This window comes from Thunnus thynnus, chromosome 17 (assembly GCF_963924715.1).
Source record: "Thunnus thynnus chromosome 17, fThuThy2.1, whole genome shotgun sequence".
NCBI lineage: Eukaryota > Metazoa > Chordata > Actinopteri > Scombriformes > Scombridae > Thunnus > Thunnus thynnus.
The window spans coordinates 23,749,682-23,777,095 of record NC_089533.1 but is presented as its reverse complement, the minus strand read 5'-3'; the positions used below and the strand labels follow the sequence as shown (position 1 = coordinate 23,777,095).

The following is a 27,414-nucleotide window of genomic DNA, read 5'->3' as shown; positions in this document are numbered from 1 at the left end:
CCTCTAGTGGAAAAAAATCATTTCAACCAAAGAACCTGCACACAAACCTCCAACAATGGTTGACATGGCTGATGTGCTTTAATGTAACAATAAAGGCAACAAGTCAGTGTCTGAAATTGAAATCACATTTATTGTTTGTTCTGGAGTTGATTCACTTAAAACTTAACCCTTTTGTGTACAGTACAGTTTTTTTTCCTCAACTGCATCTTTTTCTTCTATCGTCATCATTGTCATCTCACTTGTCTTTTTTTCACACTCATACACTCACGCACACACGCACACAGAACAGCCAGTTACACTAGCTGAGGCTTATTCTTAAAGGGGAACTCTAATGCACCGGCCTCTGATTCACATCTCACACAGTAATGCAGCCACAGACCTGCGAGAGGCTACAGCGTTGAACTCTTATTACTCTGAGAATGCAGAGAGGATAATACCTCACCGTGCAAAGTGGTCCCCTTCAAGGCCTGATTTTTAGAGTCCTTTGATACCAGGACGTGACAATCACATTAAAATGTTTTCCTCACGTTCAGTCACTCGCAACTCACCGCCTCCCGACCTGCAACATTCTCACCAGCACCAAAGTTTCAGCTTGGAGAGACTAACGGATAAAAATAAAAAATACTCTAAGATTCACCTTGCAGGACTGCAAATACAGAAATGCACAGAGCAATAAAAAATACATAGCATCAAAGGTTGAAATCAAATCACGATAGAGGAATTAAGATCACTTATTTTTTTTAACTACCTTGCTAATCGAACTGCTGATGGCTCTACTAGCATCAACAGTTTCTTAAGTACATGTAGTTATATAGTATGTATCTATACTCCATAAAAGGGGTCGGGGTATCGTTTGGATTGAACAGTCATGTTTCAAACATGGCAACACTGAAACAAAGTTTAAAAGGTCATCAGCCTACATGGACCCTTTAGTTATTGCTTCAGTTCTAGGTTGATATGAACGCACTCTGAAGCAATGTAGAAAGAAACAGACCGCAGACTTCAGTCTCAGGAGCCTGCCGCTGCTCGCTCCTCTTGTGAGCCCGAGGTCAGATGTGTTTCTGTGTTTGGACTCAGGGCTGACAGTTCTCAGGAGCCCTGTCTTGAAATAAAGTTTGGTTTGTGTTCATGGTTAATTGGAATAATCTAACCCTACAGTAACAACATAAGTCCCATGAAGCCAGTCCAGTAGCCCGAGTCTTCCCAACCGTCGGGGAACTTGCATGCAGTGGATGCAGATCACCGCCGGTTAACTGTTCGGTCCATTGTTCAGCGTGGAGCCTCGGGGAACTCGATAGCTGTGCAGAGTTTCCTCCACCATCATATCCAATGTAAACAGCTTTTACAGAGGCAGGACAAGGAAGTAAACAGACTCTTTGGCACATCCTAACACAATGACGGATGCATGTAAGTCCTGATCAGACCACTTACAGACAGGCTCCCACATTTAGTTCATGTTGAGCTACGGAGACGTCTTCCTATCAAGCAGTTTTACTTCTGTCTTTCTCTTTAAAATTGGAAACAAATGCACATTTGCTATGTATGTATGTACACAAACTATCACACACACACGCGCTCACACACGCTCACACACACACACGCTCACACACACACACTGTGCACCAGTGTAAAAGTGCACTGCTGACCTATTTTCAAACGATCCAAAGTTCTACTTTAGCTTTAAAATGACCTAGCTTACCACATTCAGATGCATAATAATAAATAAATAATAATTTGGGTTACATTAAAAAACGGCAGGAAGAAAATGGCAACACTGTGAATGGAAAATCTAAAACTTGAAATGTGTAACCTTGAATGTTTTCTATGGCCCCACTTCTCGAATCCAGAGAGGCAGATTAAAAAGCAACTGTGCCTTCAGCACAACAGCAGCCCTATCTGCAGAAAACAGCAGACTGTTGAGTAGTAACATCATGAAAAGGTAAAACCATCAATGGTATAGTAATATGGGGCATATGTTTGATTGTGTATGAATGTGTGCATATAAGGTATTAATAGGTGCTTTAAGCTACATTCAAGCAAAATCTATATTTTGGGGACAGTATTACATTATAAAGTTAACTGGGGGATCTTCCCTTTTTGGGTGTGCTTCCACTTCTTGCTCCTTTAACCAATCTGAAATAGTCAAATTCCACCCAATTAAAATGGGCGTTTCAGTAAGTGCTCAGTGACAATGTCAGTATTAAAAGTGCCATTTTTAACACTAAGTGTTACCACGTGTTTAAAGTCTCAACCACAAGACTAGCATAATTATAAATGTCATATAATCTCAGTCGGGACCTTTAGGTTAGAGGCTGAGGCCAACGCTACCAGTGTGCTCTCACTGAGATGTTGCTGGTAGAAATGGTCAGAGTCTCGCAGGTCTTAGTAACACACTGTTCATAAGGGGAAAGGCATGGGGTAAAAATGAAGTGGACAAGGGGGGTTGAAGTTTGATAAGGGCTACATTAACCCCTAAACCACCCAGTGAATGGGCGGAGGGGTACAGCAACGGTCCACATCAACATCTGGACATTCATATTAAACAAGGCAAACACAAAACTTTAGTTCATCTCTCCTCAAAACCTTGGACAGTGCCCACAATCACCCATCCCCGGCGCATGGATAAGCCAGGAGAGCTTCGTTCCCATGGTAACAGGACTTAGTAACAGTCTAGAAAGCTGCTTCAAAGGTGCTTGGGGCTCAGAGAACTCTTTGGAGGGGAAACACACCTCCTCAACAACACTTTGTGAAGGCCAAAGGAAAGAAACGGATGGAAAAAAGAAATTGTAAAGGCAGGAAAAAACAAAAGGGGTAAAATGACAGCGGGTGATGAATTTGAGCTTACGCCGTTTGAGTAGTGAGGGGAATGGGAGTTGGAGTTAGGGTGGGCTGCTCCTCTGAGACCTTTACTATCTCTGTGGCAGTGACAGTCGGAGCGCACTCAGCCGGCGGCGTAGGGGAGTGGCTGTTGGGAGCTGTGGTGCGGGTCGGGGTGGAGGTGAGGGCGGGTGTTGTAGAGGTGGTGCTGGAGGTAGAGGTGGAGGCTGGGGCAGAGGCCTGGACCGGGGCTGGGTCATCAGCCGGGGCAGGGGGTTCAGCGGAGGCTGCTTTGGGTGCAGCAGGCTTGTTGTAGTTCATCTTAAGGATGTGTTGCTGGAGGTGTCTGATCCAGTCCTCCTGCACCGACAGCGGACCGTGGAACTCCACCTCGCAGAACCTGACGCAGACCAAGAAACACATTTAAGCTGGGTTTTAAATAAACTGAAAATTGTGAAATAACTGCAACATTTACTGTGACTTAAAAAAAAAAAAAAAAAGACAAACTGATGCTGTTAAATTCAGTGCCTCCCTCAGGGGCAGCCGATTCTGTTAAAACTTTTGTACTGCAGTAATATCAGAACTTAAGAACTCATTCATGTTGCCTGAAAATCCCAAATGGTTCACTATTCTCAATATAGTGCATTAGCAACCAAAAGTGGAGTAGTGCTGGGCAGGGGGTGGGGGTGGCGATTGCTGCTTGGGGAGTAAGTGACTATTTAAAACTTAGTTCCATTAACAGTTCCATTAACAGGTGAACTATGTAAGATTTGGCCAGGATTTTAGTTCAAAACATTTAAAAATTAACTAAAATTATCAACACAATGTAGAGAAACAACAGTTTTCTCTCTACGTATTGTGTCACAGAGATATCTACTTAAGTTACAATACTAACAAGCTAGCCCGTCCTGTCTCGTAATACCACTTTGTACCTCAAGGGCGATAGTGAGTCACTGTAGCATCCACTCTGCCTTCAGTCCAACACAAGAAGATGAAGTAGTAGCACTGCCACGAGCAACTGGCCAGCAATGGTGGAGATTTTGAGCCAGGCTAAAAGCTGCTGTAGGCTAAGTTTCGCTATAGGACTGTTAATATGTCACTTTATTAAGTTTCAATATTTCTTCAGCTGAGAAAGTAACCATTTGGAGTCCCAATGCTGCTGGGGTGATATGTCAGGGAGGGGGGTGGGAGGGGGATGGGAGAGAGGGTGTTTCTAATGATATGCTTCCCCCTATTTGTTTGGAGCAGGTGGCCAAATCTTACATATTGCACCTTTAATGCTTCTGTCTCAAAATGTCTAATGTCGAGGGCCCTGAACATTTTCTCATGGGCCCTGTGTGAGTCCCCAGGTTATTATTCTGGGAAGTCCTGCTCTAACATTCAAGTTTTACTCACCGGCACTTCAGGGTGTAGAACTTGCCCACCAGTTTGACCAGTGGGTAGGAGGGTGGTTTGGGCACCAGGGCGGGGACGGTGCCTGTGCGGGGAGGCTTAGGAGGGCCGCTGTCCCTCTCCGTTCCATCTGGGCAAGACGGGTGCTTCAAGGGCCGACGCTCAAAACCTTAGCAAGAGGGGAGGAGGCAACATACAGTGTTGGTGCAAACTGGAGCTGCACCAAAAGATGTCAGTGTATCAGTCCATTATTATCCAGAATGCAGTTATTTTGCTGAAAGCAGATAAGGTGGAGTTTTGTTTCTAAACACAGGACAATCTTTTCTCATTTCATGTGGCTTTTGTAACGTTAATTTTGTACAAATGTTCTTCAGTGCTTCTCTTATAAAATGTGGCCCTTTCCTTAAAAAAGAAAGTTAATTCAATGTTAAAAAAAGAGAAAGATAAAAGGCAAGTCACTGTCACTAAAAACAAAGACTAGCACATTACTGTGGCTCTCTTCCTATAACATTTCATTTATTTCCCCTGATGAAACCCTCCGCTTTCAGTGCTTGTGTTTTTCTTTAAGCATAACAGACTCTTTATTTGTCTTGTATCTCATGTATCCCACAGATTTTCCTGCTACTGCATGGCTGCGTCCACTCACCCCTTCTTAAACAACAGTGTCCTGCTACATGTTATATATTCATTTTTTCAGACTTTCCTAATCTTTGCTTTTTTCTTTCGAATTACTGGACCACTTTACTTCTTCAGGATTCTGCAAATTATTCAAATAACATAAGAAAAAACAAGACTAAGAGTGTACAGCCATGCTAGTAGCTCACCATCTTAGTTTAGCGTGTCAGCATGCTAATATTTGCTCATTAGCACTAAAGACACAGTTCTGCTGAGGCTGATGGGAATGTCTACATCAGTGTTGCAGGTATTTGGTCATAAACCAAAGTATTGGATAAATTAAAATTTTGACCTGATGATGACGGTAGAGAAAAAAAATTAAGAGATCACCAACATTTTTACAATTCATCCTGAGGGGAACCTCATGGTGGTGCTAGAGAAAGGGGATCAGCTATGTTATTAGGATTCATCTTGTAGAGACGATGGACAAAGCCATATCATTAGTGTAACTAAGTGGCTAAAAACAGCAAATCAATCATAGGAAATTTCAGTAGTTTGAGATTTTTAAGAGTCAAATGGTTGAAATGTTTTTCTCAGAAGCATATAGCAAGTCCAGCACCACCTTGACGAGAAAAAAAAAAAAAAATCAACTGACAAGGTACAAAACGTGCAGGCGTATGTACCTGCCTGAGTGCATGAGAGCAAAAGCACACGCTGTCCCTCACGTACCTCTAGGCAGGCGGACGTTAAGCTCACTGCGTGCCACCTGTGCTTGAAGTGGGAGGCTGCTGATGAGCCGCGATGGGCTGGGACTGCTGCGGCCAGGCCTGAAGGGAGCAGCCTGTTGGTTGGTACCAGCTTCACCCTCTGTGGTCTTGGAAGAGCCATGGCTGACCTCACGGCTCAGTGGCCGCACCAGGCTTACAGCCAACGAAGAAGACCACTGGGAGGAGGAGGAGGAGGAGGAAGAGGAGGCCTTCTGTGATGAGATGGGGAGGACATGATCAGAATCCGTTGACGCAGAGAAAGGTGAGCTGCTCTTCTGGAAGATGGAAAGAGATGAGTGGTCTTATAAGCAATATATCAAGAGACACTTGAGCTGCCATGTCCCGGTGTACCATGATACTACTTTTAAAAATAACTAGTTATATTAACATAACTAGTCATTATATATAGCTAATTAAGGTGTCAAAATGTCTCTCTCAGCACACTTTCTTTATATAAAATTGATAACATTCATTCTAATCTTAAATCTTAATAGTTCAACATTTTGGGAAATACACTTGGTCACTTTCTTGCCAAGAATGAGACAAGAAGATTGACACCACTCTCATGTCTGTGCAGTAAATTTGAAACTACCACCAGCAGCTGGTTAGCTTAGCTTAGCATGAAAACTACAAGCTACAGTAGCTTGGCTCTGTCCAAAGATAATAGAATCTGCCTACCAACCTCTTTCAAAGATAATTAATTAACACGTTATATCTTGTTTGTTTAATCAGTAAAAAAAACCAAAGAGTAAAAATGACACATCCAGGAAGTTACTGTTTCTGGCCAAGACAAAGTCTGTCATATAATCCCCCCCCCTAAAACCACAATGTGCAGTTTTTACACTTTGGTTTTTGTATGCATTAAACGAATGAGATATAACGTAGTAGTTCTAGGGGTGCTGGCAGATAGAATTTGTTTCCTTTGGAAAGAGCCAGGCTACCCGTTTCCCACGTTTTGAGTCTTTATGCTAAGCTAAGCTAAGCAGCTGCTGGCTGTAGCTCCATATCCTGTACAGACATGAGAGTGGGATCAATCTCCTCATCTGACTCTTGGCAAGAGAAGAAATGAATATATTTCCCAAAATTTGAAACTACTTCTTTAAAGCAGTAAGGCGTTCATATATGTGCCAAGACTATAAGTAGAGATAAGTATGTCAGTTGAGAAATGCCTTGAGACTAATGCTACTGGAACTGACCTAGATCTAATGGGAAATGCCTAGATTTTCGTGACCAATAATACCAAACATACTGTGAGCTTGTTTTACAATTACTTTAGCAATGTCAGTGTTTTAACATACCACATATAGTCTTACTTTTGACCTTTCAAGCACACCTGCCATTAATCAAGCGCTAATTAAGAGCTCAAGGTTTTTAATGTTAGGATCTGAGAACTTGGCAATTAAACGATCCTCATATGCTGGCTTTGTGCTTTAAGTCATCAGTATCACTGAAATATTGATAATCTTTACTCAAAGTCCACTTACTAGCTTTTTCTAGAGCTGTCAACCACATATCACAGTCTTTATCAGCTGTAATTGTTGGTAGTAAGTAAATAATAATGCTAATAATTATATAAATAAAAATAAAGAAATTAATTAATGAATGATGACCATGAGATGCATTTGAAAGTTGTAGAAAAAGCAAGTAAGTAGACCTTAAGAAGTAATTGTTAAAAGAGAAGGCCCTAACAGCCCTACAGCCCACACAGGTGTTTTCACTTATGTTTCCTGATTAGACCGGAGTTTAAGAGTTTGGTGATAACACAACAGGTCCTTTTTCACATCAGAAACTTTGACTTGTCATGGTATGAAAAGCTCAGGTGTTACTAATAACATTAACGATGGCTCCGTTCTATTAAGTGTCCCGGCTGTAAGTCATGACAGTGTGACTGTGAAATGTCAAAATGTCTTCAGACAAATAGACGCATTCCCAAAATGAATCTAAATGAACTCTGATAGAAAAAGGATTGTGCAGAGCAACTTATGTTAAAAGCATATGAGAACAAGTCAAAGGGTACACTTTAAGTCCCCTATTTAGCAAGAAAAATGTACAGTATGCATTGTTCAGTTCACTTCTTTTCTGATTTTTGTGCATTAATAAACATGCACGTTGCTTGCACAAGAATGTTAAACTATAGAGTGTTGTGTAGAGAAACTGTAGCGATGTGTTGGTATTGTGCTGATCTGGTCGATTTCTCGTTGTGCTATAAGTCATTCCTTGGTTCTTAGATACATATCTAACAGTCCAATACATACAACTTAGTTGGGTTCACTTCTCCAGGATGATAAAACCTTTAAAATAAGATTACAAGGACATTTAAAAGGTAATCCATTCTGTATGTGTGTCACAGCTCAGGGAAAAGGTGCGATGGTGACGCAAATGCACCAGAAACTAATTCAGGAGGGAAGAAAGAAAGAAAAAAAAAAAACGTACATTTTCTTCTATCAACAGCATGCCATAATTTATCTGAAGATGAAACATAAGCTGCCAGGCACCCTGGTTACTATGGCAACTATCAAGTCAATAGCTGAGTCGTTCTGGCATCTGTCCCCAGTGATTTTTGCTGGGTAAAGACACAGGATCTACAGTACGGCTCAAAGCTGACAACAGACAACACGTCTGAAGCTTTCCAAGACATAAAATGTCTGTCGAGCCACCAGCTGAGGCATGTTAGATCTCCAAACATGACGCCTATTCAGAGATACTGAGAGGAAAGTGAGTGTGTCAGAAAAGTAGCACAGTGGGTTATGCTCTTGTATTGCATAGCTGCTTGGCTTTGTGGGAGGCACAAGTTCTGCTACTGATGTTTTACATTTTTCCTGCAAGAAAAAATACATTCACACTGGCAACAACAGACTTGAAATGTCAGAGGTCAAAGATAAATTCAAGTAAAGCCTGGCGCTCACTCTGTTAATAAAAACACTTGCATTAACCTGAGCTATTAGACTAAAATGATCCACCAACAACAAATGAACCCCTGACTGCTTCCTCTCACCTTCTTGAGGGTGGAGCGGTTACCCTGCATGTAGCTGCGGTGCATCTCCAACACCTTCTGCGGCCTGCTGCGCATCCAAGCGCTAAGCGTCTCGATAGGGGACCCATTAACACACCACTCAGTCACACCAAACTGCCTTAGGTGAGCTCGCGCGTGGCTTGCCAAAGCCTTACGGTTCTCAAAGTAGAACCCACACAGCTCACAGCTGGGATCTGAAAAATAGGGGACAGGAGGCAAATGAAGGGCAATCTCTTTTTGAGAATGATGATCAGAAAAAATGAGATCATTTCTGCATAACAATAGAAAAACAAAAACCTAACAGTGACTCACCCTGGTGTCCGTGCTTGTCTGGGGAGGATTTTCTTTTGTAGGAGAACTCATGTGACAGAGGTGAGAACGTCTTAAGCTGATGTGGCGGTGAGTGGGCAGTCTCCACTGATTGGGCATCCTCCGACAGAGACCGTTTCCCCAGTGGAGACATCCTGAAGAACTTTCCTGCAGGTGGGGTAGCAGAGGGGCCCACGGACCCCAGGCCCTGCTTATGGAGCCTCGACCCTGACTGCAGCAAACTGAGAGGAGATTTACGGTATTTGGAGGTCTGGTAGCCTGAAACACCCAAACTCTCTGAACTGCCGGCGCCGCCCATGCTCTCCCACAGGGGACTGTGGGCTCCCTGGCTCGACTCCTTCTTCACTCCCTGGTCTGAATGAGAGGAGGCGTCTACCCCTCTCTTGTGCATAACCTCTCTCAGGGTGTCAATGGGCGAACCGTTGACAGTCCACTCTGTAATGCCCATCTGGCGCAGGTGGGAGCGGGCGTGGCTGGAGAGGCCTTTACGGTTCTCAAAATATTCCCCGCAGAACTCACAGCGAATATCCCTTGTAGGCTCCACTTCATGGGCCATGGCTGTGGAAGAACCACAGAGAGAGTAAGTAAGAAGTAAATGCAATGTAACGTACTATATCTGCTACTGAGTCTGCAAGTATGTTTGAAAGTTTCCCTAAACTGCTAAATAAACTCTGAAGAAACTTAGTAATGTAGGATTTACGTTACCCAAGTTGAGGGGGAACACACTGTCAGAGCTGCTCCAGCTACAGTTGAGAGGTTCAGCAGAGAAGCCGCCAGATCTCCCCACAGCCCCTGGTGTGGTGACCTCCAGCTGCACCGGCTCAGGCTTCAGCTTGAGAATCAGCCCACTAGACGACGTCGGTGGAGCTGAGCTCGACTTAGAAACTGCAGGCTGAGGAGGACTAGAGGGACGGGCGAAGGCGAAGGGTAGACGACTGAGGAGGTTGGCTGAGGGAGAGGAGGAGGTTGACAGAGGGGAACGAGGGGGTCCCGGAGAGGACGGAGGTGGAGTTTTAAGAGGTTTTACAGGAAGGGCGCAAGGCAGGCCCCGTCTGCTGATGATTTCCCGCAGGGTGTCAATCGGGGAGCCGTTAACAGACCACTCAGTAATGCCCATCTGACGCAAGTGAGAGCGGGCGTGGCTGGAGAGCCCTTTACGGTTCTCGAAATATTCCCCACAGAATTCACAGCCTATTTCCTTCGGAGGTTCACCTAAAAGATTAGAAAAGTGAACTGAAACATATTTAACAGATACAGCCCACTTTATGTGAAGCATTTATGACTTTACACAACATGCAGGAGAGCCCCATCAAAACTGTGAAACAACACTCACTGTGTGGAAGGGCCATGAGTTCCCCACTACTCAGGCGGAAGACCTGCATGGAAGAGGACTTGTGTCGCTTGGCAGGTGGGCCAAGTAAAGATGAGGCAGAGGAAGAGGTAGCTTTGGATGTCGACCCACCCCCAGCTGTGGTCACCTTATAGAGGAGGGATGAGGAGGAAGAGGAGGAGAGGCTCAGCAGGGACTGCTTTGGGGAGGAGAGCGTCGTGGTCGTGAGGCCCCGCGGTTCTGTGTGGCTGTCGAGCTGCAGTGCACTGGCTTTGTGCTTGAAGTCATCAGTATCAATGAGCTGGTTCAGGAGGTCAATGGGAGAGCCCTTGGATTCAGAGTACTCCACCCCAAAGTGCCGCAGGTGGGCTCGTGCATGGCTGGATAAGCCTTTCCGTGTCTCAAACCAGGCGCCACACAGCTGACAAACTATGTCCTTATTGGGGTCCACCTCCAGTGCTGCACATTAAGAAGAAATAACTACACTAAGACTTATAAAACTCAAGAATTAAAAAGGAACTCTTCTAAAATAATGCAATCCATTCATATGAACAGAGAACGATACAATACAAAGTTATCAGAGACAGACTTTAGTGGGGGCAGTTACACTTACTGAGGTTGAGAGGTGCGTCATTTTCCTGCGGTGCCCAGATGGGTTTGGATGTTGTGATGGTGGCGGAGGGAGAGAGGTTAGAGGTCAAGCTTTTCATTCCCCCAGCCTTGTGCTCTGGAGAGCGCAAGGGGGAAGACACAGGCAGTAGAGAGGAAATGGGGGCTTTCCTCACTACTGAGGAAGGGGAGCTAGAATGAGTGGGAGCTGGAGAGGCACCAGGAGAAGGTGTAGGTGTGGAGGAGGAAGAGGGTGGCACTGCTTTCGCCGCTTTGGCCAGTACGGAAAGGGGTATTGGTTTCTCGTCTAAGTCCATGTCTTCTAAGTCCTCATCTTTCTGAGGAGCAGAAGCAGAGGCGTTCTTGGCTGAAAGGGGCTCCAGAAGAGATGAGCTTATTTGGCTGTCTAGATTTCGCTCCTTGGCAATTTGGTAGAGGAGGTCAATGGGTGCCCCGCTGCTCTCTGAAACACTGATACCCAGCTGGCGCAAGTGAGAGCGGGCGTGGCTGGACATTCCCCGCCTGGTCTCAAACTGAGCTCCACACACCTCACACTTCAAGTTGTGCACTGCAAAAGAGAGAAGAGGAAACATCATGAATTCGGGCAGTGATGCGCCTTACAGCGATCAAAATAACCTTTCATAAATATTTAACAGTAACTGTAAGTATTTACATTCTGCTTAAGTATCATTTTATTATATATTTTATTACATGCAATATTAACACAAAGTTTGCAAAGCAACAACAGGTGGCTCAGGTTCTTTTAGAGGCCACAGATATCCCAGAGGACCTGTCACCTCACTTACCCTTCCTGTCTACATCTTCACCCAGTCTGCAGTAACACTACCAAGTGTTGGAGGTGCTCTTTTTAGTCCCTAAATACATTTGTCTGCCTCCTCCCTGGAGACTACCCTCTCTGATGTAGTGTCGCCACGCCTCAATGTTGACCTGAGGTCAGTTTTACAATTTCCCCACTGACAGCTATGATAAGGCTTGGCTGTAGCAAATCCAATCCCTTGTCAACACTCTGGGCTCAGCACTCCCATATTTCTCTCTCACCCTTGGTGTCTGCATCCTCCCCGGGAGAGAGGCTGTCTTGGTCCACGCTGCACAGCCCTGTTTTCCCTGGGCTTGGGCTCAGAGCATCCAGAGCTGGAAGCTGCAGCTCATCCTCATCCTCAGCTGCTTCCTCCTCCTCACCTAAAACATAACACACAATATCCATTTAAGTGTAGAAACGCCATGTTAATTAGGACAATTAAGAGTGATTGTGATAATAAAATACCTTGAAATAAATGTCAGAGGTTGAATCTCACGACTAATTCTATTTTCTATTCCCCCCCAAAAAAGTCAGCCTTTTAAAGTCTAAGTGTATTTCTGAGTGTCGTGAGATAAATAAAAATGCAGCCTGAGAGCAGAAAAATCAACTCAGTCTTGTGAGCTCATTGCTTATAATTTATCAGTCCTTGTAATAACAGCGAATTATAACGTCTTCTGTAACGAAATGTACATAAAAAATAAAGTAATGAAACCCTGTCAAAAAAAAGTAAGAATTGCACTACTGTATGAAACAAACATGGCAGTCTTGGTTCCCCGCAGTCAGGCATTCCCGGGACAAAAGTGCCATTTTCTGCGACAAATCGGTAAATCAAAGGAGACGTGGAGACAGACAATGCTTTTTGTCTGGTGGGCGGCTCTGCGCTTGTCAGTTCATCTCTTGACTGTAAAAGAGCGGCGATGTGACACCTCGGAGCGCAGCGTTATAACACCATCCATTATAAGCAAGACAACACTAAATAATCACCGGAGTCTTTTATGAAACGGAGCAAAGTAGCAAAACGCTAACTTGACTTTGTATCCCTTCAGGCTGAGTCGCCCAACACTGAGCAACCCGATACTTCCAAGAAAAAGTGATACTTCGATTATACTCCGTTGATCCGGATAAGTTGTAATAAGATTACTGACTATGACCGCTTTCAGTCCACAAAGTTGCCATGTTTCCAGTGCAATCTCACTGTTAGTTTATTATTTTTAAAAAACATGCACAAATGCATGCACTTGAAAGCACAGCGTGTCCTCTATCAAAAATCAAAGGAAAGTAAAATGGCGAGGATTGGGCAACAGTAGGTAATTTTTGAGATCCTGCAGCATTGAAAATACTGGACGTCATCCCAGACGTGCACAATTAGAAAAAAAAAAACCTGACGAACATTAAGGAAACACAAACTGTAACAACAATAGCCTATCACAACAGCGAAAATCTGCACAATTTACCCGCGCGTGCATAAACGGGAACACCCGAAACAATCACAATGACCCGCTTTCTGAGCTTTTGACATGCATGTCATGGGCTACCTGCATGGCTGTGCGCGACACTGCTTTTCTTTACGTGCTCTCACACATGATGAAGAGTTTTTCATGGCTGTTTGTCTGGCTACAATGTGACAGAAGACGCGGCGCTAGACGCGTAGTGCGACGCCGCCGTGTGATCCGAGGGCACGCGGTGCACAGGAATTACACCGCGCGCTACTCACCGGTCCGCAACCGCAGTGCATCGGACTCCCGGCAGCTGAAGCCAGACAGCTTTTCCGCTATTGTTTGGGTCTGCGGGGAGGTGGAAGCAGCCATTTTGCCCCCATATGCACCGCTGAGCTAAGGCGTGACCAATCGAGTGGAGGCGGAGGTTGGGATAAATGCACCGAGTGCCACATCAACCACGGGCATCAGGGACTCTCTCTCTACACACACACACTAACACTCACACTCACTTTCTCTCTCTGTTAAGGCTGATATTCTCAACAACCACCACCAACCTTCAACACAGTGCACAGCGGTGTCACCCAGGTCAGACAGGCCAGTTTTTATTCAGCATAAACAGCAAACAGACAGGTGCACTTCAAACACTAACAGCATCTGAAGTCACATTTCCCACTGCTTTATGCATTTGTATATAGTCTTCTTCAGCTCTCATGGCATCATTACTGTGGTCTAAACTGCAAACACTGAAGGAGTCACCAGGTAATAAAACACGTCAGCAACTAACAGAACTACACAACTCATGAGTACACACTACTACTTCTAAGAATGAATCAACAATGAAGACTAACCTTCAGACTCTTTTACACCATCCTCGCTCTTCCAAGGTTGAGGAGATGCTGAAGGCAGTGCATCAGAAACGGCAGCACTCAGCGTCCTTTCACTTGTCTCTCCCTCCAGCTTCACCTCAACAATTCCCTCCCCTTCCTCCTCCATTTCACCCTCCTCTTCTTCCTGTATAGAGCCGGGACTCCGGGGGGGAGCTGTGGGGATTACAAGGTCGGGCCTGCTGGAGAACAGCTCCCTCAGGATGTGGATCGGTGAGATGGTAACATCCCAGTTAGTGATGCCGAAGTCCCGGAGGTGGGCCCGGGCATGGCTGGACAGGCCAGCCCGGGTGTCGAAGCCTGCGCTACAGAACTCACAGTGCATCACACTGAATGTGTCCGGGTCAAAGTTGGCAACTGGGGAGAGGACAGGCGATACAAGTGGAAATTTAGACGTGTGACTAAATGTACAGTATGATACTTAACGCCAGTGGTTCCCAACCTTTTTGGCGTGTGACCCCTTAAATCCAAGCAACGTCTTCTTGTGACCCCTAGTCACCGGATGCACAGGTCTACCAGTTGTGGTATGTCTTGACAAATACTGTATTGATCACCAGTTAAATTTGGTTAACACATTCATGTCCCCCTCAAGATGAATCGTAATAATGTTGGTGACCCCTTAACTCTAGATGTAGCATCATCATCAGGTCAAATTTTTATTTTGTCCAATATTTTGGTTCATGACCAAATACCTGCAAAACCAATGACATTCCAGTTCGCCAGCTTTACTTTGTGTTTTTTGCCAATTATCTAATTTTAGCATACCAACAAACTAAACTATTTGCTGAAGGTGGTAACAGTATAACTGCTAAACATCAGCATGTTAGAATTCTCATTGTGAGCATGTTGTCATGCTGGTATTAACACAGAGCCTCTGGCATGGCTGTAGAGTTAGTCTTGTTTTTAGTAAGTAAAATGATTTGGTAATTCACAAGTAAAAAGCAAAGATTTGAGGAAAATCTAAAAAAAAATGAGTATAACTGTTTAGAAGAAACTTTTTTTTTTCAGGTTTCTATTCTGTCTCTTTTTGTCTGTCACGACACGTCAGATTTATTTTGTGACCCTTATGGGGATCCCGGCCCCCAGGTTGGGAACCACTGATTTACATTATAGTAACTACTTCTAAAAAACTAAAATCTAACTTTATTTGTTCCACTGGGGATGAAACAGGCATTTAAGAGACTTATCATATAGTTAATAATCACTTTAGCTCATGTTTTTCAGTAGGGCGTCTGACATTGTCAGACAACCTACATCAGAGTCATTATTCCAAGAACATTTTAACAACAAAGACAACAACAAAGACAACAAAAAAGGCATTGTCTTTCTGGCTTTCAGAATTTGATCAGACAACATCTACACAGCCTAAAGAAATACACGCAACAAGATGCTGACCTTTTTTTTTCTTCTTCTGATAGGAGAACTTCTTCTCAATGGCATTGACTTCCTCGGGGGATATGAAGTGACGCACATTGTAGCTGACGCCCACTCGGTTCAGGTGACCTCTCACGTGATTGGCAAGCCCAATGCCATTATGAAATCGATCAGGGCAGTAGGGGCATTTCCTCTCCACACTCTTCAGCGTCTCTGCATCCTCATCAATCTCGTCTCTGTCTTCATCCAAGATGCCCTCTGACAGGAAACGTCGCAAACGTTCCTCGTCAATGTCATCGTCATCATCATCACTGTCAATTTCTGCAGGTGCAGCAGTAATCCGGTTGCTCCTCCTCAAAAAGAAAACCTTTCCATCTTTCTCTGCCTCCTGCTTGTCTTCGTCCTTCACGCTCTTCTTAGGGGAGAGCGATAATGTGGCACTTTGCTGTGCTGAACAGTCGTCTGGAAAAGAAAAAAAAAAAATCAATCTTGAATAAACAGACAAATCCTTCTCAAATTGAAACAGTGTCATTTGAGGCTGCATACCTTAAATACTATATGTGCATCTGGGGTTGTAGGCAAGAGCGCCTGTAGAGCTCCATTTGAGAAGCTCTTAAAGTCTGTCTGACCTCATTTACTTCTTAAAATGTTCCAAAAACATTTATACTTTGACCTCAATATCTCAACACTTCAAAGAGTAATTCTGTTTTATTACAACTTTTGTTTTATTTTCATAGTTTGGGCCATTAACCATACTTTCTACAAGTAATAATCACATTGCACTCACATTGTACTCATCAATTTAATTGCTAACATCTTATTAACCAGCTTTCTTTGAGGATTTATAGAAGGTTGTGTCTGTTCAACCGGCAAGTATTGACTGCAGAGGTTGTGACAAAAGCTGTGAGAACTTGAACCTGCATTAATTGTTTTTTTAACCACCTGGGTGCAGCTCAACAGGCTGTGCACAGCATTAGCATATTATCACCTTATAAAGTTGTTAATGACTAACATGTTAGCTAACAGTTGTTTTTACACATCAAGCAGATGCAGGGCAGCATTAGCACTTAATTTCAGTGGTGTTTCTGACCACATAAGTCTAACATTCACTCTCCTTTTAGCTCTGTTTTAGTCTCCAATAAATTCAGAGAAAATATACATATTTTTTTATGTTATTTGCCAGTTGCTAATTTTGTTTTGCTGTTTGGTGCTAGGCATGTGACGTACAGTGGGTTTATCAGACTTTTTTCTCTGAAAACAGCTGCCTGCTTAGGAAACAAGGTTGATGAGAGCAGTGGTTCTGAACTAAAACAGTAAAGTTGTAACTGGAAATCCAAAACAATGAGCTGAAAGACCCTAAAACAGAACTGCAGAGTCAAGTGATAATTCCCTGTGAGTTTGTCAGTACGACACCTTTCACATATTGCACATAATCATTTGATCCTTGGTAGCATAAAAATAGGAATTTGTGCAGCTTTATTTATTTTTACATGATCAGGTTTTATGAACAATTATATAACAAAGCTATGAGCCAGCAGTGTGTAAACTGTGAGTTTTAGGTAAATTTTAATGTCTTATTGTTTTATCCAAATGCTCAAACCCATAGGGGACATAACAACTCGCATAGAAATCAAATAAGAGTGACTTGGTGAAACTTTAGCATTTCAGTGCAGAGTTGCAATATAATGTCTTCAGTCTGCCATTTAGTCTCACCTGCATGTGCTCTGGTGTGCTGTTTGTTTCTCACAGGTGAGTTAGCATCTTGTTGGGACAGGTCATTGTCAAGCTCTGTGCACTGATCTTCATCTTGCTCTTCTTCACTGCCGGAGAGCTTGTCGTCATCCAGTCTTGACTGAAACTTGGCTAGATCAGTCCAAGTCTTCCCTCTCCTGCTGAATCGCCTGTTCCCAACACACTTGAAGACCACCCGGCTTGCGGGCCGAGCTGCAGCGCTGTCTGGTGTTGTGCTGTCCTCAGAGGCAGTGACTCCTTGCTGGCTTTTGCCTTGAGTGGCGTTGGGCAGGGATCCAGACCCAGAGAGGTGGTCAGAATCTGGGACAGGGTTTGAAATTTGAGCACCCACATTGGACCTTGAATGCTGGCCAGTCTCACCCTGTGCCCCACTGATGGAGACCTGTTCTGGATGAACAAGTTTCTGGTGTTCCCTCAATACGGTTTGACTGGAGGTCAGGAAGGCACAATGACCACAGGCCAGGGAGGTGGACGCCAAACATGATGGTGAACCAGGAGATGAGGAGTCACTCCGGAGAGCGGGCTTTTTCCTGTTGTGGGTCTTGGTGTGATTAGCCAGTGCCTGGGAGGTTCTTGTGCTGAAGTTACACTTGGAGCAGACAAAGCGGCGGCGGTAGGCAGAGACACCTCGGGCCTGAGCTGGGCTTCGAACTGAATTGTGAGGAGTTACAGTTGTATCTGAGTCAAGAGTTGTCTGGTCTCTGTCTGATGTTGAAATTGGGGCTGGGGATAGAGGTGGAGCTGTAACTATTTCTGGGTCTGACCCTTGGCCTGGAATCGAGACCGGGCCTGCGTCTTGCATAATAGCTGTGTCTGGGCTTTTAAGCTTCACCACCTTACTGTCCAGTATATGAATCTCTTTTGCCTTCCCATTTTCATTCAGTTTCTCAATCTCCTCCAGGATCTTCATACGGGACTCCTGGTGCCTTCGGTGGTGGTCTGCCAGCGCAAGCCGATTTGGCAGGTTCCATCCACACTCAATACACCGAAAACGGCCGCCCTTTCCTAAACGCCTGCCGCATCCCGCACCACTGTGACGGTGCTCAGTCATGTGCTCCTGCAGGTGGACCTGCTTTTTGAAGTAAATGCTACATTCCACACAGGTGAAAATGTCCTTACCTAGCTCTACCCCGCTTTCTTCTTCTTCTTTGTCTCTTTTCCCTCCTCTATCTCTGAACTTTATTGGTTCATCCACTGCTCCCTCTCCAAAGTTGCCCTCTTCAAAATCATAGACCCCTCCACCTAAGCTCAGCTGTGTCGGCGCTACAGTTTTGGATTTTTGAGCTTCCACCTTAGCCACCTTGCCAGTCTCAGGCAATGAGCGCTTCAAGGTGCCAAGGCCGGAGAAGGGCCTGAGCAGGACCCTCTTCTTTCTGCACCGCTGAATGAATGTGCAATGAGCCCAGGGAGCAGGAGGGGGACTTTCCGGGTCTGAGTCTCCAGGGAATGTGTACACATCTCTCTCAGGCTCCTTGGTTTCTTTTCTCTTGGGCATTCTCTCTCCCTCAATATTGTCTGCCTCCTCCTCCATTTGGCAGCCGTCCTTTGGTTTTACTTTGGACAGAAACAGCTCAGTTGCCTCAGATACATTCCAGACTTCGCTGTCTGCCACTGTGAAGAGAAAACAGGGGAATTATGAATGAGTGGAGCCTTAAGAAAAGAAAGATATCAAGTGTGCAGGCAGATTTTGTTTCTTCATTACGGTACCCACATTCTGTTGGGCCAAGCCGAGATGTATTTGGCTCTTCTGTCTTTGTGCTCTCATTGTCGTCATTGCGCCCCTCCACAGGGGTAGGCGAATCAGTCTTACAACGCAAGTGCTGCAGTTTTTCAGGTTCTTGATCATCTTCACTATCAAGTCTGAAAAGCACCGGAGGAAAAAAACATTAAAATTTACGAAGTGAAAGCGGCATCACTGCCTAGAAGAAGTCAAAATTACAGATCATGTGCAAGCTCTTATTTACAGGGTTATAACTACCGCAGAGGACACCGAGATCATGTCCTCTTTCATTTTTCGGGGAATTTTGTGGGTTTTAACAGACTGGGGGAGTTCAATGAATACACATGGTGGATATTTTTCATGATGGTGGGTATGATTCCAGTAGACTTACTATATCTGATTTTGACTACTTTTGCACTGAATAAATAAATACATAAAGGATTCACTGTTTCCCCTTCATAATTTTATTCGTGGCATGGTGAAGAAGCATTTAGACCTTCACATGGGAAATAAAACAGTAATTCTTAATTTTATGGATCTGTAATTCCCAAATAATTTCCACTGAATTTTTCTACTAAAAACTATGGACTTTAGCGGTAGTGGTTTCCGCCTACCACCACCTCTGCAGCTCAGTAATTAACATCTCGTTTATTTAATCCACACAAGAACTGAAATTGTTTTGTTACTGGGATTATATGCTGGACCATTTCTAGGCCAAGAGCAGTGACTTCCTCAAATCTCTGCTGGTTGCTTGGCAACCTCCCAGTGACAGGACTACAAGACTTGTCATTTTTACATTTATGGATTAAATAAACATACAAAAATAAAACATGTTAATTAGAAAGCTTTATAGGTGCTGGCAGGTGAATTTTGTTACAAGTTTCCAGTCTTTATGCTAAGCTAAGCTAACAAGCTGCTTCACATTTACAAGAGTGGTATCGATCTTCTCATCTAACTCTTTGCAAGAAAGTTTCCCAAAATGTCAAACTATTGCTTACCCAATTTATATGCAGCTGTTGATTCCCAGAGAAATTTAAGGATGGCTCCATTTAAATACAACTTTCAGAAAATATTTTTTTTCCTTGCAAAAAAAAAAAAAAAATCTGTCTTTGTCGTTGTCTTTATGGCTGTGTTTCTTCTTAGTTTGCCAAACTAACCAGCTGATTTTGCCACCAAACAACATGCTCCCCTTCCTACTGCACTTCCTCCTCACCTGAGTCCAGAAGAAGGAGATCCTGGGCTGTGAGCAGCCAGACCATGAGGGTTAGAAAAGTGCTGTAGCTCCTCCTCTGACACATAACAGCACACAAAACACACAACCACAGGAACATCACTCCACAGCTTAACAGTTAAAATCCACAGTCAAAAATACAGTGCATACCCGCGTTATACAGAGAGAGAAAGATGAGAGACTTCTGACTACAAGCAGACTGAATCACATTTAAAACAATAAGGGGACAACAGTGATAGGTACACTGATGGCATTGTTCATTAGCTAAATTCAGTACTACTGCAGATTGTAATCACTACCTCGCTACCAGTTTCTACTCTTGAGAAGTGTGCAACAAGTTTCCAATAGATATTGAGCCATGTGTTACCATCTAGTGTTTCTTTCTCAGAGTCAGAGTCCCAGCTTAGGGAGGAAGGAAAGGCTGAGGACCTGAATCTCCTCTGTGCGCTCCTCCCTGGGTCTGCACTGGGTGACTGAGTGCCCTCAGTCTGCTTGGAGCCCTCATCTCCAGGGTGGCCCCATGAACATTTGGCAGACATCAGGCCGTCTCTCACATTTGACGAACATGAGGACTAGTGGTAAAAATAAAAAAATACAGGGCGTTTACAAATTGTTGTCGGGCAATGGGAATGACAGCAGTAATGATTTTAAGATGATGTATTTACCTGTAAGGTGCAGTTGAGGAAAGTAGAGGTGACAGGGTTTTGTGCTGAGTTGAAGGGTGGGGGCCCATAGCTGGTCCCTGGGGTTAGAGGTCGCCCTTCTGGCTCCATTGTCCCCCAGAGAACAGTATGGAGTCCCACTGGTGACCAGCCTGCCTACATTGTGCACTCTCCTCTTATTCTGGAAACATTCACACGTGAACACACACTAAACAAAAACACAAGTTTTTCATGGCTTAAAAGTTTCACCCATTATTCCCACAGCCTACTCAGTTTGCCACTATACTTACTGTAGTAATTTGCATGCAAAATGTTTTTTTTAAACAGCCAGCAGATTGTAAGTAAGAATCAAAAAGCATATCAGACAACATGAAAGTGTCAAATCTGCAGAATCTCTGATGTTTTGGCTGTCCTCAATATTTTTCCCCAGTTGCAGTTTTCGGACTGTCTGACCTATTTTCACAATATGTCTGGTCTTAAAGAATGGAATAGGGCGCCCAAATGGTTACATAAATAAGTGGCCTTTATATTCAGGCCCATGTCCTCTCTTGCTGCCCCTCTAAAAAGCAGGAAAATGCCCGGGTGCATAAGGTGTCCCACGGACTGGCCTCTGTTGCTTCAGAGGCTGATATCGATCCGGTTGTTGTCAGGTGACTATAACAACAATGCATCCATGCACAATTCCTTTTAAGCCTCAAACGCCCATAAAATTGCAGTTTTTTTGCAGCAAATACTCACTGAAATCGGCCTGGTTTGCGGATCGCAGGGAAAGGCTTGCTGTTTAAGCACCGCTCGTCATACTTGAGGACAGAGCTGAAGCTTTACGCTGCCGAGACGATGCTCGCAACAAGCTTTGACAGCTCACATGGAGAAACTTGCTCTTTTATCGGTGCTCAGGCTTTTTTTTTCTTTGCATGGATCCCTTGGAAGATGCCAGACAGAGGACTCCATGTTATTTGGCTTGCAGGCACGCCACGGCTGCGTACGTAACGTCGACGGGGAGGGCGACGAGAAGAGTTTCGAGTAACCCACCACCGGGGCCAAGTTTAATAAGTTCAACTTTTACTAATGCTTTGTCTTTATTTTTCATTTCTACGTACTTTCACAAATGTGAGCGAAAGGATGTTTGTTGTGCAGCGTTATGATCAAAGTGACACTTTTCTCTGCGAAAAATACAAGAGTGAACAGTAAACATTAGACACTGATAACTTTATTAATATCAGAGATTCATTTATGGAAACAGGTGAAGTATTAATTGTCATTTGTGCGAATTTAGATTCAGTCGTTAACATCTAATTGGCCAATCATTTAACCACTGTAGTAAATAACATGTTTACAACTCATGGCAGATGTTTCCCTCGCTATAAAATAAGCACAGTGTGGGTGTATGGTATGCAAACTCGTTAACAAAATTCCTTAAATGCTGGAAATCAATAAACGCCTTACTACTGGTCATTATATGGTCATCTGGCGCCCTCTAGTGGTCATAAATAGAAGTGTGTGTTTGTATCATCGAGGCCACTTTTCACGGTAATCGAGAAGGGTCCGGCTGCGGCCTGTGTACCGGGGGGCGCAACGAGAGCATCCAGTTAATAAACCCTCGGGTGTAATCCCACCTCTCACCACAATGTGGGTTGCAATGGCAGAGTGGCGCTGTCCGTGTTTCTGGTTACTTTAGATTTCAACCACGGATGTTTATATGGTACATCCATGATCTGCACAGTATTTTAGTCAATATAAATGCAACTCAGGACTGTAGTCACATAGGAAGAAGCGTTTTAATGATTTGTTCTCTCTTTAAATGTCACTTGAATAAAATGAAAGAATCAAACATGCAGAAATCTGTCTATCAAAAATATATAAAGGAGCAGACAGCCAATCTGAAGCTAAACAATACTTCCACCACATGGAGTTGATGTCACTTGTGCAACAAACCAAGTAGCACATTCCAACTGATAGAAAATGCAATTATGTTTATTTTATTGCCACAAAAGGAATTACTAAGCTATTTCATACTACTTAAATTATAAATGTCATGCTGCAATTCATACATCATAGATAAATTTTTCAGCACATATGATACAAAGAAAATTTTTCACATTTTTCATACAGGACTTGAACCCACAATGATGTGAGTTCAGCAAAGTGCTACAATAAACTGAGCTAACAGGAGTTCAGCAGTGTGCTGATAAAAGTGCTCTTTTGCTTAATTAATTGTTTTGGTTCTGTTCAGTTTTGCTGTAATATTTTACTCTCAGTGTTTTGTGTGTAATATCTGCTGCTCTCTGGCTGCTCACATTACAGTTTTTGGCTTTGCATGTCTGTTTCCTTCACTGTGATTTGATGTGATCAGTGATTGATGTCTCGGGTCAGTTCTTAAACCGGACTTGATTTAGTCTGATCTTAACAGCACTGAGTCGGCTTTATGAAACAGTTTGTTCAGCTCATTCAAGCCAGGACTGAAGAAAATGGCAACAATCAGAGCACAAGGATGAGGCAAATATTTAATGTGTTAACCTTTAGTTTATTCACAGCTCTTCCTCTTGTCAAGCAGATCATTTTGATTTCTTGACCTCCTAAAAAGAAGAAAATGAAACATGAAAGAAACATTAACATAAAGCCATGCAACAAAAACTAATAGGAGAACTGTATGCTTAAAACAAATTGTAATCAGAACAGTAATGCTGAAACCTGATGAAAGAAGGCTGCAGAGTCTTGCTATATGTTCTTGCATCCTAGAACATATAGCACTTTTTGTCAATGATGTCAGTACTACATACCCCGAAGTGTTCCCAGCCTTTGATCTCATTATAGAGAGCATCTCCAGGACAGGTAGTGTTCACCACCTGTCTGTGCCCATGCACGATGAAGTCGGCTTCCAGTCGACCTCCACCAACAGCGCAGGATGCCAGCTGATCTCTCACCAGCCCCATGGCATGCTGGGAGGGCAGTCTAGTCATGTAGTCTCCAATGAAGGAGACACCAAAGCCTTTGGAGTTGTGTGCGAGGGTGTGAGCTCCTCTCCAGTGCCAGCCTCGGCCCTCGTAGATGTGCCCGTCAGAGCCAGCAACGAAGCTTCAGGAGCACAGAATTGTCTTGTTTAGGTTTCTCGTAAAGTCTTTGTAAAGACTTTACATATGCATATTTGTCTTGGAAAAGCTTTTACCTGTATCCTATGTCGTCCCAGCCTCTGTCTTCCTGGTGGAAGCGCTGCATGGAGCGCATGTCTGCAGAGCACTGCTGGAAGGTCAGGCAGGGCTGGCTCGGTGTGTGAGTGTGGTGGATGTACATGAAGGAGAGAGGAAGTGTCAGGTTGGTGGGTGTTCCTCTGTACGGCTCTGCACCCCACATACACCGTGGTATGATGGGTGGGCAATCTGAAACAGATTAATAATGTTTGACAGAGCTGGTTAGATCCTGATTACATGATTTTTTAAAGTGTTAATAATCAGCCTTTTCTGTTCTTATTTTTGCTGTCAAAGCTATCTTAATGTGGTTTATTCTCATTTCTAAAGACAACTGTTTTTAAAATTCTTTCACTTCCTCTGTGTCTTGGTCTCACGCTCACCCATGTATTTATGGACAAACTCTTTCATTCCCTCTTTCACCACAGCCCTCAACTGCTTCTTCTCCTTCACATCCATCTTTGGGCGCCCCTTCAGTCTCCCCTGCAGGTCTACTGATTTCACCGCCTGTCTTGCCAGCACCGGAGGGACGACCAGCCCTCTGAAGTTCTCCCTGCGACGTCGGCTGATGAGTTGCGGGGCAGTGTCCAGTCCATCATTCTCCAGGTGGTGGCAGTAGTACGCTGTCAGCAGACTGCTGAGCTTGAGGGGACGTCTGGATTTAACAGACAACTCCATCCCTAGAACAAAACCATCCATGCCACCGTTGACCTGAGCGGTGGTGAGCGGAGAAGGGCTGTCCAAGAGGGTGAACACCTGAGGAGAGGTTACACTGTCCCAGCAGCCATCAGGTCCCAGACTCTGGGTGAGAGGAGAGCTGTGCCTGAAAGCATGGCAGAGGTCTTTAGCCAGAGTGAGCGGGTGCAGGCCCCGAACATGCCCTCGACCTGTGGAGAGGAAACCAGCCTCGATGCCCAGGAGGAGCGGTCTGAGGGCAACAGTGGTGCCATCAGAAGTCAGAACCACACCTTCTTCTCTGGCACCTTCAGTCACCCTGTGACGCAAGGCCTTGCTGATGTAATTTGAGAGGCTAGCATCAAATTCAGGACCACCGGAGTTTGCATCACCAAGGAAGTGCTGAATGAATGCATCATTAAGGCCAGCTGCCCTGCGCAGCCTCTTCAACACAGCTACTGGCTTCAACCCAGGGCTCCCATCTTCCACCTGCTTTACCGCCTTGATGAAGTCATCCATGTGCCAGGAAAATGAAGCTGGGGGTGAGCACAGAAAACACAAACATGTCTTTGTCATTCAAATGAAAACCCATCTCCTCAGCTGTACACACAACCTAACCTTTAACTATTTCTTTCCCTAAACACACACACATACAAGATGTGGACATTACATTGACTTACATTAATTTCCCAGAGACGTAACCTAACCATAACCTAACCTTAACTTCATACCAAGTCTTCACCCCAAAACTGAATGATTTGATGTAATGGAGACTTGCTTTTTGTCTCCATAATGTGACTGTGTAAACAGGTTTATGTCCCTACAACATGAGGAATACGAGCAGGAATGATTTGATGGTGGGTGATACATAGATAAAAATCAAATATCCTATCTATTCATGCTCAACATACAATTGTTATTCTTCACATCAAACTTGGTGGAGAAATTTGCCTTCATAGTTGTACAAAGAATCTCATCTGAAGATTTGTCTGAGTAATACGCCTAAACTGAAATAAAAACCCTAAATGCACTACAGTCAAAATAGTTTCTTTTACTCCAAATAATCTTGATCAGAATACATGTACTAATACATGTACATCTAATGCATCTTACAAATCTAGTGAAAGCATAAATAAATGTGATTACCCTCTGTGTATGTGCTGGCCAACACCACAAGAAGAGCCAGCGTCTGTTTCCAGCAGCCTTTATCCATTCTGAGCCTCGAATACCTTCAGCTCCAAGCCTCAAATGTCAATCACCTTGTGGCCTCACTCATTTATAGAAGTTCGCATGCAAAGTAAGTAGGTAGTTATGCAATAACTGTACACATACTCTACTGTTGATTCGCCTGCTTATAATCAGTTGGTGTGGCAGATGACTAAAGCAACGTGGGAAACTGCCACCTGTAATGAGGGCAGTGTAGAATGTTTGTCCTTACGGCTCAAAGTCTAGCCGTATAGCTCACACAGTTTCGATCTCCCTGGACATTTCGAAGAAATTCACAACTGCTGTAATAAATCTCAGTCATCTCCTTGGTGTCATTATTGTGACTGTTGCTTGTGAAACAAACCCCCTGGGAATAATATCAGCTATCAGCAAATTCTGCACTCTTGTACAAATCATTGGGAGCCCTCTCTGAGGCAATAAGCACCTTCTTGTTAATATTCAGAAAACACAGCACTAGGCTGCAAAACTGAGGAAGTCCCAGAGCCATGAATCACGTGTGCTGTGTGACAGTGACAGAAATGTGTATCTGCACACTGATTTATTCATCACAGATTTCACATTACGTTTATATGTGCAGACTGACATTGCTGAAAAATGGTGTGTAGGTATGAGAAAGTACACAAACCAAAGGTCACTGATCTGTGCTTACAATAGTAAGCGATAACATAATGACAAGAACAGGAAGTGGATGTAGTCTATGTGTAAACTGGAAAATACACAGCAGAAGGCTTTGGATACAGGTAACAAAGATCAAAGATACAAATCTGAAATGATTGTAATCAGTTATATATTATATTAGAGGGACAAACAAGACAGGTATTGTTCACAAGAGTGAAATGAGGACATACAAAATTAATATGTACACTATTTTAGGGGGGTTAATATGTCCTTGATTTATTTATTATACATATGCAATATTTATTTTTAGCCATGCTAGCAGTGTGACTTTAGGGTTATAGACAGTTTGATGAACGAATGATGAATGAACATGCAGTTAATTTTATGATAATATTATTTTAATGAAATGTAAACTTAGCTGCTTTTGCTACTAGTGTCTCCAAAATTGTTAAAATTATATCAATTTACATCAACAAAACCACTGTGTTATATTGTAACATTATTTATTAGTGGATGTGCTAGTTGGTGCATATTTATTATGTTGTGTGCATGAATTGTATAAGACGTTTTCAACATTTTTCCATGGACAACAGATGACAATGACCCTTGTAATTGTTTGATTATCTTTTTCTCTGCTGATCATTGAGCATTTTCCCTTTCAGATAAACTAATAAAATGAATAAATAAAACAAATTATTCTTTTATGTATGAAACAAAGTGCAGTAGACCATTAGGTCATCATATGTATGGGCCATGGATAGATTGTGTGAATGTTTGAGACAAATCATATCACTAGTTTTTTAAAAGCTTTTCCTGTTTTCTGTATTCAACAAACTGCATATGTATTCCAGTATGTATATTATATGTATCATGTATAGCTATATATTGTAAATACTGTCTTTGTGTATGCGTTGACACAATAGGTGGGGATATGCAGAGTAAATGCTGGTTGTA

General features: G+C 43.5%; 1 protein-coding gene across 6 annotated transcripts; it reads right to left on the bottom strand.

Annotated features, from left to right (window-relative positions):
- Window positions 1-111: 111 nt before the first annotated feature.
- wizb (WIZ zinc finger b) lies at window positions 112-23,438 on the bottom strand. Of its 6 annotated transcripts, none has more exons than XM_067571287.1 (17): window positions 21,494-23,438; window positions 20,759-20,963; window positions 20,461-20,665; window positions 20,076-20,151; window positions 18,854-19,002; window positions 17,104-18,753; window positions 15,412-15,852; window positions 13,981-14,373; window positions 11,933-12,073; window positions 10,878-11,441; window positions 10,268-10,723; window positions 9,640-10,146; window positions 8,917-9,492; window positions 8,587-8,798; window positions 5,554-5,866; window positions 4,213-4,378; window positions 112-3,217 (listed from the first exon to the last, which is right to left on the bottom strand). In XM_067571287.1, exons 2-17 carry the CDS (start codon window positions 20,864-20,866, stop codon window positions 2,842-2,844), a joined length of 6,333 nt encoding a protein of 2,110 aa, XP_067427388.1. In that variant the 5' UTR covers window positions 20,867-20,963; window positions 21,494-23,438; the 3' UTR covers window positions 112-2,841. The 6 variants fall into 6 exon arrangements, with proteins under 6 accessions (XP_067427388.1, XP_067427387.1, XP_067427390.1 ...); XM_067571286.1 differs by having other exon boundaries at window positions 20,759-20,936; XM_067571289.1 differs by having other exon boundaries at window positions 5,554-5,803; window positions 20,759-20,936; window positions 21,494-23,437.
- Between the last annotated feature and the right edge of the window lie 3,976 nt (window positions 23,439-27,414).

Excerpts from the sequence above, each read along its gene's own strand:
- wizb (XM_067571287.1), bottom strand. The coding sequence starts at position 20,866 with ATGGAGCCAGAAGGGCGACCTCTAACCCCAGGGACCAGCTATGGGCCC. Across the intron at positions 12,074-13,980 it reads TGGTGTAAAAGAGTCTGAAG|GTGAGGAGGAGGAAGCAGCT; the intron begins GTTAGTCTTCAT and ends GTTATGTTTTAG. Across the intron at positions 5,867-8,586 it reads ACCGCTCCACCCTCAAGAAG|AAGAGCAGCTCACCTTTCTC; the intron begins GTGAGAGGAAGC and ends TCCATCTTCCAG.